The 17,571-nt window shown below is 32.0% G+C and overlaps 1 protein-coding gene across 2 annotated transcripts in view; it reads right to left on the bottom strand.

Annotated features, from left to right (window-relative positions):
- LOC127709812 (putative pyridoxal-dependent decarboxylase domain-containing protein 2) overlaps positions 1-17,571 on the bottom strand; it is a 50,939-nt gene continuing 33,368 nt past the window's right edge. The window contains exons 12-24 of one of the 2 annotated variants that reach the window (XM_052215467.1): positions 17,358-17,408; positions 16,507-16,578; positions 14,278-14,436; positions 9,797-9,902; positions 9,180-9,238; positions 7,136-7,248; positions 6,434-6,558; positions 5,130-5,248; positions 4,345-4,437; positions 3,536-3,635; positions 2,463-2,680; positions 1,831-1,910; positions 1-1,211 (exon numbers count right to left, since the gene is read on the bottom strand). In XM_052215467.1, coding sequence (XP_052071427.1) covers positions 1,187-1,211; positions 1,831-1,910; positions 2,463-2,680; positions 3,536-3,635; positions 4,345-4,437; positions 5,130-5,248; positions 6,434-6,558; positions 7,136-7,248; positions 9,180-9,238; positions 9,797-9,902; positions 14,278-14,436; positions 16,507-16,578; positions 17,358-17,408 — 1,320 coding nt within the window. In that variant the 3' untranslated portion in view covers positions 1-1,186. The remainder of the gene's footprint in view (positions 1,212-1,830; positions 1,911-2,462; positions 2,681-3,535; positions 3,636-4,344; positions 4,438-5,129; positions 5,249-6,433; positions 6,559-7,135; positions 7,249-9,179; positions 9,239-9,796; positions 9,903-14,277; positions 14,437-16,506; positions 16,579-17,357; positions 17,409-17,571) is intronic. The other variant, XM_052215468.1, reaches the window with a different exon arrangement.

Raw genomic sequence — 17,571 nt, 5'->3', positions numbered from 1 at the left:
GCCAAAACTTTTTCGTGTAAATGCTATTTGTCTATGTAAAGGAATTCTCTTTAGTTACAGATTCCTTGTATGGTTGGTGAGAGTTACAATATTTACTGTGTACATTTACAATTAATCCAATTATGACTACATGTGTAAAATGATCTGAACACATTTATATTTATACCAATAAACACTTTACTACCTTTAAAATGCAACGGAAGGAATAAGGCAAAAAATATACCAATATCACACACAACCAAAACTTCAGACAATCATCCATTATTCACATCTTTACAGGCAGTTTAAAGACACATCCATCAATGTCCTCAATGAAAACCATCAACTTCTTTACAATCACAAGTTGACTTACAGAAGGAATATTTTTGCCTCGATACAAACATTCAAACTTTTATAAACTTATTAAAATTGTTTTTTCTTTTAATGAGAAATCACCTTGCTAAATATAACACATTCTATAAGTTCTATGACTAAACCAATGTCTCATTAATATACATCTCTCATTCCTTGCAGGCACCAATGCACTGCATTTCATTTTAAAACATTTTTTTTCTATTCAAAGGGCTATATCAACTGTAAATATTCAGAAACATGGTATTCTTTCTTTTGAAAGTTAATTATAAATGTTAAAATTGAAGACATTGGTAGGTGTATGAATGAGTATCTTAAGTAGTAATCAGAAGGACATTGTTCTCATAAGTTGAGATAAGTCTGTAAACATTTCTTTGAAATATTTGTTGAATATTACTACAGTATAAATAGGTAAAAAAAAGAGAAAAAAATAAGTTAGCATTATGCTTCTTAACAGAAAAACAAACAAAAAACTTCAATATAAAAAAATGTAACAATCATTTTAAATAAATAAACTATTTAAAAATAAATACTTTTCTGTCAACTGGATTGTGTCAAAATGTTTCTATATAAATATTAGTCAATTTATAAGTAGTATAATTTACAATTCCTTTTTCTCAACATTAAAGATCATAGGCCCCAACATAAAAGATCATAGGTCCTTACATAAAGGATGAAATGTGATTGTCCTCTCAATTTACACATAAGCAGTGTTAACATGCACACATCCAAACAATATTCATCACAAATAAATGGCATAGTATTCCACAGACACAAGAATTCCCACTCTTCCTCAAAATAATCCCTGGAATGTACAGATAACCACAAACTCTCTCTATTTCAGGTCTGTACCTTCATCTCTACAAATATAAAGTAGAATGAATTAATGATCAGATAAATATCAAATAGTTTGTTCCCACCATTGCTTCAATGACCACCACCAGAGGATAAAAATGGATCACAATTTATTACTTAGTTCACCATATCAGATCCACAATGCTGGATTTAACTAAACAACAGGAAAGCATAAATTTAATCTTGATAACGTAAAAAAGATTCAGGGGAAATATTGACTTTTGGAAAGCACTAATTCATGCTCTCATAGTGTTTATTTAAAAAACATGTATGATTTAAAATGTAGATCATGAGTCTTACCACATGGACCAAATAAACATGCCTGTCCCAACATCATCAGATTCTGGCAGTCAATCTGTTATAAAATGACTATTACTGGTATGGACAGTTAATTTACCATAAACAGTAGTGATAGTGGGAGTCATGCACTAGCAGGGAACAAAACATTACCTTCTGTCCTTTAGTTGAAACAATTCAATTGTTGAGGAATATCTAGTTACTCTGAGATATTGCATTTAATCCTGTGAGGTATAAAAAAAAAAGTTCGCAATCTTTAACCTGACTTGTTCAATAACCCAGAACCAGGAAGTAAATTAATATGAATGGGCAGTAATTGATACAAACTTGACTTGAGGAGAACCAGGTGCTTCTGTATTGGCTGGAGATTCTGTTGTTGATGGGGATCCTGGGATATCTGTCGGGGCCTGTAACAATTCAATCAATATTATACTCAACAGTCATTCATCTTCTTTTGATTAATTCCCATACTGGTTATTAGTCATTCAGTGCAGAAAACTTAAAAGTGCTCCTTATCAATAATCAGTGAAGCATTATATTTAGGTCTAAGTGCACAAATATTACATTGTAGTGGCTATTTCTTTCAACTAAGATCCACCATGAAAATAAAGTGCAAAAAAATAACATTGGTGACTTCTTCCATTAGGAAGCTGACAAATGTCATTAAAAATCTTGATTATTGAAAACTATAGGTCATTTGTATCTATTATTACATAAAATTATAGAAAAAAGCGAAAGATCACAGAAATTCTAAGATAAATCTTTCTAATTCTAAGAGGCCATAATCTGTGGATGAAAAGCCTCCCTAAAGTAGTGAGTGGGCAGATGATTTAAATTGTGTTCAGGACTCCTAGTTTATTCCCATTTCTGGGGAACTATTATACACTATTCCTGAAAGACTAAAGATGCTGGTAGACTATGACATAATTTTACCAATCTTGTTGTATTCTGTAGCTTACCTTTTCTGGAGGAGTTTTGGATGTGGGAGAAGTAGATTCATGTTGCAGTTCACTCCTTATTTCCTGTGCTGTTTTTGTGGTAGGTGATGTAGGTTCAGTCTGTGAATTCCCTTTCTGAAATAAATTTGTTTTTACTTTTTTGTCTTTTTCTTTTGAATGTGTTTCCTCTTGAACTTGCATGTGGTATTTATAGGTTGTTTCTGTACTGGCCATTGTTCCTGTAAAATACAATGAAGTATCAGCTTATTTTCTGGGATCTTTTGAACCACTTTAACATTCTGCTCACACACATACTTAATTTTCTGCATTCAAACTGTTTTGTCTGATCTAACCAACATCAAGAACAATCAGAGCCAAATGTTTCCTAGGACAATCATTTATAAATATATGGGTATGCTATAATGATTGAATAACTGATTGATTGTTGGTGTTAAATGCCACTTTAAGCACTATTGTCTATATTGTGGCTATAGTTGATAAAATGCACCTGCCATGTACAGGGTTCAGACTAACAACCTTAGTGTTGACAGGCTAGTGATACAGTAGAAGAACTAATTATAAAAATAAGAAGATGTGGTATAATTGCCAATGAGACCACTCTCCATCAGACAGAAGTTAACAACTATAGGTCTCTGTACGGTCTTCAACAATGAGCAAAACGCATACCGCATAGACAGCTATAAAAGGCCCAGAAATGACAAATGTAAAACAATTCAAACGAGAAAACTAACGGCCTGATTTAGGTACAAAACAATGAACGAAATACAAATAATTAATCATTTGGCCACAGAGGTCCCTGCTGTTTAATGCAAATGGACCCAAAAATTGGTAAAAATCATGTAATGTCAGATTTCCCTGACATTTATTGTACATTTGTTGTATACAATTTCTGTCCTCTCCCAGGGAAATGTAAATGTTCATGCTCAGTTAATAACAACTGTTGATGGAAACTAGAATTATTTTTTTTTTGGAACAATCTTGAAACTGTTTTTGTAAAATCAGATAGAATTTGTCCACAATATTAACAAAGTATTTCACATCATATTAATCAGCATGGTAATGTTAATACTAACCAGACTTCAAGTTAAAAGTTCTTCCCTTTATCTGATCTTTAGGTGGTGGAGACCACCAATTCAACAGGGATCCAACTAAAGGAACTTGTCTTAATACGCCCTGTAATCACAAACATAAGTTGTCATAATATGATTGCATACTTTCTTTAATCTTTCAAATTAGAGGGAAACTTGCATGTTAAAATTTTTAATTTTTTTCTTTTCTAATATCATAGATACATTTTAAGTGGCAATTTTATCTTATTTTAAACAAATAAATTCATGTTTGAGAAGAATTTAATAGCATCAGTTTGTAAACTTGTTTATAGGGCTGAAATTTTCTTTTTATTGAATTTAGTGTATATATTTGATATAATTTTACTGGTCTTAGGTCTTGATATTGTTATAGCATTAAAAAATGCCTAATAACTGTATGACAAATTTGGACAGATCAGCACAAAGAGAATAGCATTATTTTCAAGATATCTTAAATTCATGAAAATAAACCCTATGTGCATCCATGGGTAACAGGATTTCTCCAGTGTGAATATTCAAAAGTTATAAAATCAGGTGAAATAGTGATCTGTTACTATGAATACTTTCATGTAATAGGGTATCACTTTTCATGGAGAAAATCCAGCCAATAGGAAATTTGTTATTTTTTTAGATCTTAAATTTGCAGTTCTTCTATACCCATGAAATTACACTAAAATAATACCCAGCAAATCAAAAGTACTCATTTCATTGTTAGGCTGAAAGTTTGATATATCTGACAATAACTTTATACTTATGATGAAAATGGAGTGATGTTGATAGTTTAGATAACCTACCTCCTGTTGTAATTTTTCTTCTGATTCTTTTTTTAAATCTTCATTAGCTATTTCAATACCCTGCTTAATAAGATCTGCCAAAGCTTCAAAATACTGAAAAGACAATTAAATTTACTGTTCAAAACTTTTCTTTTTTATTGCATTATACTGCAAGAAACACTGTACTAAATACAACACATAGCAGGAATTTTCTTGTATCATAATAATGCTGTATTTATGTAAGACAATTCTTTCCATGAAAATATCATACACTGGAAATTAAATGTGCTTAGCACAAATTTTAACCATTGTTGATGCCTCAGAAAATAACACATCTTAGTTTTGTTTCTGTATCTTCTGAGGCAAGTGAGCTATTCAACTCAGATAGATAAAGCCTGTCAGCTCAATGCCAATGAAGTAATAAGGAATCTCAGCCAAAATAATAATTCCATATAATGTATCAGTAATTTTTGTTTGTTTGTTTGAATTTACATTAGTTCATAATTTTATACCTCTGTGACAATTTTTATTTTTGTGTGTGTTGACAGAAAAGTCTGTCTTGTAGATTTGAACATTAGGCAAGATGATAAAAGCTCATTCTAAGCACCAATACATTAACCTTCAATTTTATTGACTCCTACTATGAGCTAGGACTCTTTTCCCTCTGAGATCCAATTTTATGAGTGTGGTTTTTTTTGTAATAAAGACACATTTTTTATAAGTTAATGTACTACAGGAGTTTTTTGTTTCATACTTCCATCACCAATCTTTAGTTTTTTTTACTTCATAAAACATATATAACCTACCCTTGATGACTCTTCAATCTCTTTACCACACTTCATCACATGATCTATCAACTCTTCCACATCTGTGTCATCTGTGATCAAACCAAATTTTACACACGCTAACTCATTCTCTAACCGACCTGGCAAAAAAATATTTATTATTGCATTAACAAAATTACCATATAACTTTACACACACTAACTCATTCTCTAATCGACCTACAAAAAAAATATTCATTATTGCATTAACCAAATAACCATATAGTATAAAATTGAGAATGGAAACGGGGAATGTGTCAAAGAGACAACACAAGGCCACCAATGGATCTTCAACACAGCGAGAAAATCCCACACCTATAGGCGGGCTTCAGCTGGCCCCTCAAATATTGTTTTTTATTATGTAAACAGCAAGGTTTCAGCTAGGATTTTGAGGGCTTTAGTCACTTTTGCGCGAGATGAAAATCAACCTTATTTTGGGTTACAGCAATGAACCAATTACATATATTACTAGCTATACATATGCCTAAGTCCTTCAAGGAACAGGATCTTTGAAGGCATTAGGCATGCTACAAATGTAGGCATTTATTGCATGATTTGACTGATGTGATGCATAAATATGAAGATTAGAACAAGGATCCGACAATCTAGTTCACAATCTCACTTCAGTTATTTTCAGGAAACATTCCTGATCAACAAAAGTTGGGTTCCTCTTTTTTAAAACCAGGAATCACAGCATAAATGAAATTGTAACAACTATTTCACTGCATAATCATTATCCCTATAAAAATGTTTAAATCGAAATTTGGAATTCATTTATAAAAAGAGCACAGGGTGTCAGTTGGGAAAGGGCGGGCAGACTGCCCTGTGAAAACTATCAAGCTGGAACACTGATCTCATGATCATTCCATACATCAAATAAAGCACATAAATTGCTTATAGTATCTAAGAATTGGACCTAACCACAAAATCTACAAAAACATTGACCTATGAACAATGAAAATGAGGTAAAGGTCAAATAAACCCTAGCAGACAGACATGTACACCTAACAATCATTCCATAATCTAGTATAGTTGTGAACTAAGTTAATAATAACTCTATGTTAACAGTTTTAATCTCTTGCATATAGAGAAGGCACAGTCCGTAGCCTTAGTTTCTTCACTAACAATATATTTCAACAGTGTAAATAACTTACCCAGTGAGAAGGCTTTGTATGTAGCTTTGAAAACTCTTCATTAACAGTATCAATAGCTGACCTAGAGAGAAGGCACAGTCTGTAGCCTTTGTTTCTTCACTTACAATATATTTAAACAGTGTTAATAACTTACCCAATGAGAAGGCAGTGTCTGTAGCTTTAAGTTTCTTCACTAACTCTATGTTAACAGTGTTAATCTCATGTCTAGGCTTATGTGATAAATGATCAGAATGATTCACACATGATTCTGGTAAATATCTGTAATCAAATAATAATACTATCAACAAAGACATCTTTAAAAAGGTTTCAATACAAGTGTTTGTGTGAAAAAAAAAGAGAAATGTTTCCAGAATGACTTTGACTCTCTTGAGTAATCTAATATTCCATTTAGTAGAGAGGTCAAATTTTTAATTTGTGAATTTTGTTAAAATCATATTACAATAAATATTTTTTCTCCATTTTATGGATGGTTTTACTTGATAGTCAATAATACTCCTGTAAACTTCCCTTTATTATATCTCTTTTTACAATCTTGATCATTTAAATCATTCAAAATGTTTCACATCTCAAACAGCCCGAGATTAAATGCTAAAATATAAATATTGACATGCCGTGTCATCATAAGTGTTCATAACTGTATAACAATACATATTTAGTGAAACGTTTTTTAAAGTTATTTAAATAAAATCTGTGTTAATACCAACAATAATATTTGTGTTTATAGAACAGCCCAAATCATAAATAAACTTATTGCACAACCCTAAAGTCCAGCCCTAACCATAAATAAACTTATTGCACAACCCTGAAGTCCAGCTCTAACCATAAATAAACTTACTGCACAACCCCAAGTCCAGCCCATTTTGGCATCTCTATCAGCTTCAAATTTTTCTGCTGATCCACAACAGCTCTGAATTTGTCTCTCTGACCTACTGTAGCATCCAATATGTTCTATAAAAAAACAACCTTGAAATTAAAAGCATGCATTTTACAGAATATCAAAATAAGGAGATGTGGTGTGATTGCAAATGAGACAACTATCTACGTAGAGCTCAAATGATGTGGATGTAAGTACATAAAGGTCACCCCGCAGCTATCAACATTGCACAAATCATACACAGCATAGTCAGCTATAAAACACCCAGACATAACTAATTGTGAAATAATTCAAACAGGAAAACCAAGGCCTGTTTTATGACAAAAAATAAATATGACAGACATATTATTTTAAAGCAGCTTGTCTTAATATAAACAACAGAATATGTCTGTAAATCTTAAACCTAGAGCTTTAAATCTCTCAAGGCTACATGTACATTGATTGACAGGTAGTTGCTAGTCCAGCAGCAAATATATTGTGCATATATAGAAAAAGTAAACACTGTATCAAATTGAAGGATTTAAACTGCATGGTAAAAATGAGATGAGCTGATATTCTGACTGCCACTAGAAACTAGAGGCTCTAAAGAGCCTGTGTCGCTCACCTTGGTCTATGTGCATATTAAACAAAGGACACAGATGGATTCATGACAAAATTGTGTTTTGGTGATGGTGATGTGTTTGTAGATCTTACTTTACTGAACATTCTTGCTCCTTACTATTATCTCTATCTATAATGAACTTGGCCCAGTAGTTACAGTGGAAAATATTTTGTAAAAATTTACAAAAATTTACAAAATTTATGAAAATTGTAAAAAATTGATAATAAAGGGCAATAACTCCTTAAGGGGTCAATTGACAATTTTGGTCATGTTGACTTATTTGTAGATCTTACTTTGCTGTACATTATTGCTGTTTACAGTTTATCTCTATCTATAATAATATTCAAGATAATAACCAAAAGCTGCAAAATTTTCTTAAAATTACCAATTCAGGGGCAGCAACCCAACAACGTGTTGCCTGATTGGTCTGAAAATTTCAGGGCAGATAGATCTTGACCTGATAAACAATTTTATTCCAGTCAGATTTGCTCTAAATGCTTTGGTTTCAGAGATATGAGCCAAAAACTGCATTTTACCCTATGTACTATTTTTTAGCCATGTCGGCCATCTTGGTTCGCGTGCTGGGTCATCGGACACATTTTTTAAACTAGATACCCTAATGATGATTGTGGACAAGTTTGGTTAAATTTGTCTTAGTAGTTTCAGAGGAGAAGATTTTTGTAAAAGATTACAAAAATTTACAAAAAATGGTTAAAAATTGACTATAAAGGGCAATAACTCCTTAAGGGGTCAACTGACCATTTTGGTCAAGTTGACTTATTTGTAGATCTTACTTTTCTGAACATTATTGCTGTTTACAGTTTATCTCTATCTATAATAATATTCAAGATAATAACCAAAAACGGCAAAATTTCCTTAAAATTACCAATTCAGGGGCAGCAACCCAACAACGGGTTGTCCGATTCATCTGAAAATTTCAGGGCAGATAGATTTTGACCTGATAAACAATTTTACCCCATGTCAGATTTGCTCTAAATGCTTTGGTTTCAGAGATATAAGCCAAAATCTACATTTTACCCCTATGTTCTATTTTTAGCCATGGCGGCCATCTTGGTTGGTTGGCCGGGTCACCGGACACATTTTTTAAACTTGATACCCTTATGATGATTTTGGCCAAGTTTGGTTAAATTTGGCCAAGTAGTTTCAGAGGAGAAGATTTTTGTAAAAGTTAACGGACGGACAATGACGGACGCCAAGTGATGAGAAAAGCTCACTTGGCCCTTTCGGCCATGTGAGCTAAAAAAGGGTGCATTCAATAGGGTCAGTTGGTTACAGCCAATCTGAAGTGTTTATTACCTGACAGAATTTAAGATTGTCATATTTCTATACCATATTGTGTCTTATCAGTACTAGTACTTATCATTCATGCAGTAATAAACTTACTATCTGGTCTTTCAATTTCACAATACTTTCTTCTACGTCTTCTGGTTTTATTCCTTTCACTAAAACGAATATATTCAAACTGAAACATCCATTGTTTATATAAAAACACCTATAATTTCTAGAGGTATGATATTCCCTCATATAAAAACATCTATAATTTCTAGAGGTATGATATTCCCTCATATAAAAACATCTATAATTTCTAGAGGTATGATATTCGCTCATATAAAAACATCTATAATTTCTAGAGGTATGATATTCGCTCATATAAAAACATCTATAATTTCTAGAGGTATGATATTCCCTCATATAAAAACATCTATAATTTCTAGAGGTATGATATTCCCTCATATAAAAACATCTATAATTTCTAGAGGTATGATATTCGCTCATATAAAAACATCTATAATTTCTAGAGGTATGATATTCTTTCATATAAAAACATCTATAATGGAATTTTTAAGGCAAAGTGTGACCTTTTAATGTCTTTTTTTTTAGTGAAATAGCTGGTTGTCTACTGACGATTCTCTAACATCCCCTTTGACTTGTACTACCTTGTGAACTTTTTATTGTAACCCATGATAATAAATGAAATCCAGTATTACTGTAAGTATTACCTTGAGCACATTCAAGTGGAGCAAACCTAAGGCAGATGCCTTCTTTTTCCAATTTCACTATCTGGAAGTTTAGTTTTGGACATTCCATCTGCATTGTTTCTCCTAACTAATAAAAAAAAATAAAAAATGATCATAATCTTTTAAAACATTTTATTACAGAGGAACTGGTGGGATAAATTCAAATTGAACATACAATGTAGTTTCATAATTGTGATCTTTGACTTCTCTGATTGCTACATGAAACCCTACTGAAAGTTCTAAACAGTTGTTTCTGAAACATCTTACTACATGAAACCCTACTGAAAGTTCTTAACAGCTGTTTCTGAAACATCTTACTACATGAAACCCTACTGAAAGTTCTAAACAGTTGTTTCTGAAACATCTTACTGATTGGTTTAAAGACCAAACAGCCTATTCAGTTCTACCAGTGATTTTTCCTTAAAATTTTGTGTGAAGGTATTTCATGATTTGAGGAACAAAATATGATAAAAAAAAATTGGGGGTCACCGACTTAGTTTTGTCACTATAGCAACCTCAGTTTCGTGTTTTCCCGAATATTAACATGATATTTGCTTGTTATTTAAACTCTCAAAAATCCCATTATATCAAACCTACAAGCATAATTCTTGTTTCATGTTAAACAGTAGATTTGTGTCTATCAAATACAGGTTCAAGAGTTTAAGACTCTTATTGTTTTGATCTTAAAAAATATGATTTATTTCATTCCCGCCAAAAGTGAAACGCAAGAATGAAAAAACGTTTCAAGTATTAAAAAATATCTACCAGTGACTTTTTCATAAAAATTTCAAGAAGGAAAGTGCCATGTGTACTCTTCAAAATAAAGCAAAAAAATGTATATGTCACCGACCTTTCAAAAAAGTTATGATTAATATTTATGTTTTTTTCTCGTTCGTTTTGAAGAAAAGAGTTGTCTTTCTTCAGAACATTGAATCTGACGTCATAGTGCAAGTTTTCCTTGCTGGCGCACTGTTTGAAAAAAATTGCAAATTGGACGTTTGAAACCCACATTTAAATTTTCAAGAATCAAGAATAACAACTAGATTCACCTACTTTATTTTCCGGTAATACAAGAGATCACATGTATGTATCAGTATCAGATCTCATGATGTTGTTGCCGCACAAAATTAACCTTAAGAAACACCATCCGTCGGAATGAAAAATTGTTCGAAATAACCTTTTACGACGCTTTAGAAAGGAAAGTCTGTTTTTGTCCTCTCCCTCTCATTAGCAAAATCATTGAAAATAACAAGAGAAATGAAAGATGACACTGGCAAACTTACAGACTCATTGACTATATTAGACTAGATGTGTGGGTTTTTTTGTCGCGTCAATTTCAGAACTTCGCCCTAGCACACTCTTTAGTTACTGTTGACAGACGGACAGACATTAGCACGGACAGACTTCTTTATACCATTATGTGTCCCGACTAAGACGAATATTAACATGATATTTGCTTGTTATTTAAACTCTCAAAAATCCCATTATATCAAACCTACAAGCATAATTCTTGTTTCATGTTAAACAGTAGATTTGTGTCTATCAAATACAGGTTCAAGAGTTTAAGACTCTTATTGTTTTGATCTTAAAAAATATGATTTATTTCATTCCCGCCAAAAGTAAAACGCAAGAATGAAAAAACGTTTCAAGTATTAAAAAATATCTACCAGTGACTTTTTCATATCAATTTCAGAACTTCGCCCTAGCACACTCTTTAGTTACTGTTGACAGACGGACAGACATTAGCACGGACAGACTTCTTTATACCATTATGTGTCCCGACTAAGACGAGCGTATACAAATTATTCCATCTAGGACCCCCCATCTAGTTTGTGGATTCATTATTTCTGAATATTTAAAATATAAGAAAATTATATGTATAATATATGAATTAAAGTTTTTGATTCTAAAACGTTTTACATCCATTTAACCTATCATAAAATACGATCCCCGTTATTACTACCTCACGTGTTTTGAATAAACAAGATAGTAAATATAAAATACAAATAAGTTTTTAATTCAAAAATTGATCTAGAATCTAAGAAATAATTTTCCGTTGAAAACTATAAAGTATTTCTCAAAACAGGATGAAATATTATGAATCTAAATAGCTCATTTTGGAAATTAAAACAAAGACAATGTTGTATGTATAGATTGCCGGCATTGAAAATCGAAATTTGTTTTCAATCTTTCTGGTCATTGTAGCTTTTTGAAAATGAGAAATTTTATGTTGGATCTTATTCTTGAAGCAATTGTTTTTGTCATAAGTTAAATTTACAACAAGTTTAGTTTTAAAAACCGTAAATTTTTATTTTAATTCACATTAACTTAGTATATTAATTTCTTATATTTTTTGCCTTAAGCTTCTGTGAGATCAGGCGAAATCTTTATCATTTCTCCTTGAGACAATTTGAAATGAAACAAATGACAAAAGACATTGAACCTTTATCATTTTTATTTTTACTATAAGATTTTGTCAATTAAGCAGTATAGATAAAATTTAACTTCATTGCAAGATCACCATTATTTTACGAGAATCTTAAAGAAATAAGTTAATCTCAACATGCATACTTTGCCAGTATATCGAAACTTCTAGAAGGTATTGTTTATCGGCCTAACCTTCTGAAAACTCAGTTTTGAAAATCACATATTAAGTTAAAATTCTAAGTGTAAGTCATATAAATTTACCAGTGTAAAGTTACACGGGCGTACGAGATATGCGCCGATTTAAAAAAAAATTCGATCTTTAATTTGCGCGGATTTGATTCTTTCATTAGCGCCTATTTTTTTTTTTTTTATCACTAGCCCCGATACTTCATTTGCTATACGAGTAAATAAATGTACATGTAGTAAACCTAGAATGTATATTGCATGGTAATATATGGATATAAATAGTGTTCCCTTATGTTTAAGATAATTTTGGTCATATTGTTCGAGAACTTCGTTTTGACACAAGAAAGAAAAGATGGACTTCGTTATTGGCAAGTACAACAAGTATAGAAAAGATAAAATGACAAGAAAGGAATATATCAGATGTGTGGCATATGAATTCTCTGCAAGATAATTATTCATTGTACTAGTATTACATTTTTATGGATTTTATTGTGGTGCTTTGAAATGCTGTAAATAGAATTTTACTCTGTGATTTTAGTAGATGTAAACAGAGTGCACAAATATCTTTTAAATTGACTTATCCTGCTCGAAATTCTACTTGAACCTCACCTTTGTGAGCAGGGGACAACAGTTATATACATGTTATAATTGACAATTCATAACATATGTACAACTGGCTAACGGAAGAGGTTTATATGATAAATAAAAAAATAACTTTCACCTATAATTTACCTGTACACAATCGGCGCAAATGAAAGACAAAATCGGTGCAAGTGAAAGAAAAAAAGTGAAATGCAGATCGGCGCAAATGCAAAAAGCTGAGTTTAAAATTGATATTTTTATTATTATTTTTATTAGAACGGAGGTTACAGATAGTGTAGTATCTTTTGTGTCCATTTGTGTTTAATTTCCACTAGGTAATAGTGCGACGCTTAATTCCACTTTTCTTGGAAGACGTAGTTTTAAGCGTACACTATGTTGGAATCCGTGAAAAACGCGAAATAGGACGTTATAATTTGACGGTTTTTTTCATGGCTAAAAAACAACGTCATAGAGCTTTTATGTCACTACCAAGTTGCGTTAGTTGATGCGCATCAACAATAGTCTGTTTGGTCTTTAAATACCACAATTACAAAATAGACTTGCTGCAAGAAAATGTGTGTAAGGAAGTGAGATTTTTTACATGTATCTCTCACAATAATGTCGACATCAATAATAAAGTCAGCATATATCAAATTCATACTGGTATAAAATATTGAAGACTGTTCCATTTAAACATATATAGCAAACAGATAAATTGCTTCTATGGATGTGAATCAGATTTTTATGGTGATTGATAGATGGCTGTTAAACATCACGGGGGTGACATCCTGCTTTGTACCACACGCACACATACTTAGTCTTACTTTTAATATGCTATCTCACTAGAGATAGCAGTCTGAAGGGGAAAACAGTTCACCCTACTCAGACACATTATTCTAACTCCAAGGCAACCAGTCTTTGATCTTAACCCGAAATGCAACATACTAACAGGAAATAACTTTAGACTTTGGTTTGGCCTAGTCAGGGCTAAAAAAAAACAAAACCTTCTGCACTCATGGTGAGAACACTACTATTAGACTATATAGAAAGCCATTTTAAGAGTGTCCTTCTATGGTATAGACCAATTTAGAGTTCCATTTTATGAATGAGTTACAACGCTTGACCCGAGATCCATTGGAGCAAATGACGTCATTCAACAATCAACTCTTAAATGACTATGACATAATAAAAATAGCTTAGTGGCATAGGAAAATGCATAAATGTGAAAATTCTCCAAAACTCTGGTATAACCCTGATGTGAAACATACCCACATATTAAGAGCATCATAATACACAGCATTCTGATCTTCTTCTGGTTCCTCTTCGTCCTCTACATTAGTACTGTATGGTGCAATCTGTATCCCTGTCTGTGCACCATCCTCTGCATACTGAAACACGATGTTTGGTGTCACAATCTCAAACACAACCTGAAATATAAATAAATTAACATTTCATTAATTCAAACCTTACCAATCAATTGGAAGAAATTATAAAATCTCAAAAGCATGAAAATAAATTAATTGGAACAATTTAAAACTATTCGTCCTAGACAATATCCTATTTCCCACACATAATAATCTCAAAAAGGTACATTTTTTCAGACAAGTCATAAAAATAGAAAAACTTGACAAATCTTCATGTCCCATCTATCCATTGACAAATCTTCATGTCCAATCTATCCATTGACAAATCTTCATGTCCCATCTATCCATTGACAAATCTTCATGTCCAATCTATCCATTGACAAATCTTCATGTCCCATCTATCCATTGACAAATCTTCATGTCCCATCTATCCATTGACAAATCTTCATGTCCCATCTATCCATTGACAAATCTTCATGTCCCATCTATCCATTGACAAATCTTCATGTCCCATCTATCCATTGACAAATCTTCATGTCCCATCTATCCATTGACAAATCTTCTTGTCCCATCTATCCATTGACAAATCTCCATGTCCAATCTATCCATCGACAAATCTTCATGTCCCATCTATCCATTGACAAATCTTCATGTCCCATCTATCCATTGACAAATCTTCGTGTCCCATCTATCCATTGACAAATCTCCATGTCCAATCTATCCATCGACAAATCTTCATGTCCCATCTATCCATTGACAAATCTTCATGTCCCATCTATCCATTTATCATCACAAACAGTTGTTTGCAGTGAAAATTAAGTAAAAACAATCTATATATATCAATATCTAATATCTACTGTCATCATTTAAAAAAAAAATGTGGATAGTGTCCACATGTGGACACAGATGATGCCCCCTCTTGCATATCATATAGTTATAAAGGAACATAACTGAAGAACGGTAAAAGTGACGCTACCCAAATTTGAACTTGATCTGAGTTTTGTGGTAATAAGCATTGTGTGTAAGTCTCACAACATTTGGTTGAGGCTAACTTAAGTATAGAACTGAAACTAAAGATTCAGCAATTTTTCTATTTGTTAACACGCATAACTCTAGAACAATTGTGTATAAGTTTTATCACATTTGGTTGAGACAAACTAAAGTTACAGAACGGAAACGAAAAATTCAGCAATTTTTATGTTTATAAATGGACATATCTCATGAATGGTAAAAGTGTCTCCACCAAATTTCGTACTTAATCTGTATTATGTAGTAATAAGCATTGTGTATAAGTTTCATAACATTTGGTTGAGGCAAACTAAAGTTAGAAAACAGAAACAAAAAATTTGAACTTGATCTTAGTTTTGTGGTAATGAATATTGTGTATATGTTTCATAATGTTTGCTTTGGGCAAACTTAAGTTACAGAATGGAAACTAAAAATTTTGCAATCTTTCGATTCATAAAGGGGCATAACTCAATAATGGTTAAAGTGACACTACCCAAATTCAACTTGATCTGTGTTTTATCAGTGGAAGTCAAAATTAAACATTACATTGTATAAAGCATTGATTGTAGTTGATTCAACTATCATCATGGACAAAGGAAGATAACTCCAATTTTATTAAAAATTACTTGATATTTAGAAGAAAATAAAAATTTTGCAATTTTTCCATTTATAAAGGGGCATAACTCTAGAACGGTTAAAGTGACGCCACCAAAATTCAAACTTTATCTGTGTTTTATGGTAATAAGCATTGTGTATAAGTTTCATAACATTTGGTTAAGGCAAACTTAAGTTAGAGAACGGAAACTAAAAATTTTGCAATTTTTCCATTTATAAAGGGGCATAACTCTAGAACGGTTAAAGTGACGCCACCAAAATTCAAACTTGATCTGTGTTTTGTGGTAATAAGCATTGTGTATAAGTTTCATAACATTTGATATGGTTGAGGCAAACTCAAGATAGAGAACGGAAACCAATTTTGGGACGTACGGACGGACGTACGTACGTACGTACGTACAGACGGACAAGGGTAAAACTTAATGCCCCCACCACTACGGCGGGGCATAATAAATATAAAGCTGAACAGGCTGAGAAGAGTTTTTAAAAGATGACTATTGAATGACCTACCAGGGCAGAAATGGCTTTGAATATTAAATCCTTGATTCCTTTCACATCTTCTTCTTCTTTCTTTTCTATACTCTGTAAATAGAGAGAAATACAACTTTTATCTTATGAATAGGACTAGGTAATATCATATGTACTTAAATTGAAGGAAACTTCTGTTTATAGTTCAAGACTGTATGCTGACCTCTGGATGTCTTCTGGTTCTTTGCGTTGCTAAGTTGCTCTCACTGAACCCCCACATTTCTTCTTCTATAATTCCAAAACTTTTGAGATATGTTAAGGCATAACAAAATTCTGTGAAGTAGACACAAACTGTTTTTCCCACTATCACAAATAAAAGCTAGAAAATTATTAAATGTGCTCCCCCAATTGTGTGATGTCTATGGTTCGCAATAGGAAACCCTACAAATAATTCAGATCAAAAAGATAAAGATTTTGTAAAAAGTTTCATGGAAATCCAGGCCCATAGTTTAATAGGAATGGCAGAAAGATGACTTCCTCACAATGAAGATCTGTAATTCCAAGGTATTACTATGAGATACCTTAAAAATCAATTGAACACGAGGTCTCTGAAGCTTTCATTGAAATCTTCACTGGTTGAAATGTAACAGTAAAGTGCAGAAAGAGGAGAGAACAAGTGTAAAATGGATGAACGAATCAACACAATTTCTTTATACCCTGGCTTCACTCAGTTAAGATATGAAAATATTTTTAGAACATTGGCAATCCAGAGCTTGATGTGACTTACAGATGTTTATTTTTGATCTCTTTAATTTGTTGCATTGTTGTCTCCTTCATGAATTTATTATTATACTATAATATAAACTTTGAACATTCAAAGCGCTTCAACTTACATATTGTTTTATAGTTGAAATTTCATCTATTCCTTTGTATAATGCTTCCGCCTACAAAATAGTTTTTTAATAATTAGGTCAATTATCAAAACGATGTTTCGAGAAAAAAAAATATTCAAATAAATGTTTAATATTCCAAATGTAAATGTCTGCTGCCTCATTTATTCTGAATAAGGCTTCTCTATATCTAAACATCTAATAATTAATATCAGTT

Source organism: Mytilus californianus, unplaced genomic scaffold, assembly GCF_021869535.1.
Source record: "Mytilus californianus isolate M0D057914Y unplaced genomic scaffold, xbMytCali1.0.p SCAF_7, whole genome shotgun sequence".
Taxonomy (NCBI): Eukaryota; Metazoa; Mollusca; class Bivalvia; order Mytilida; family Mytilidae; genus Mytilus; species Mytilus californianus.
This window is presented reverse-complemented; position numbering and strand designations above follow the sequence as displayed.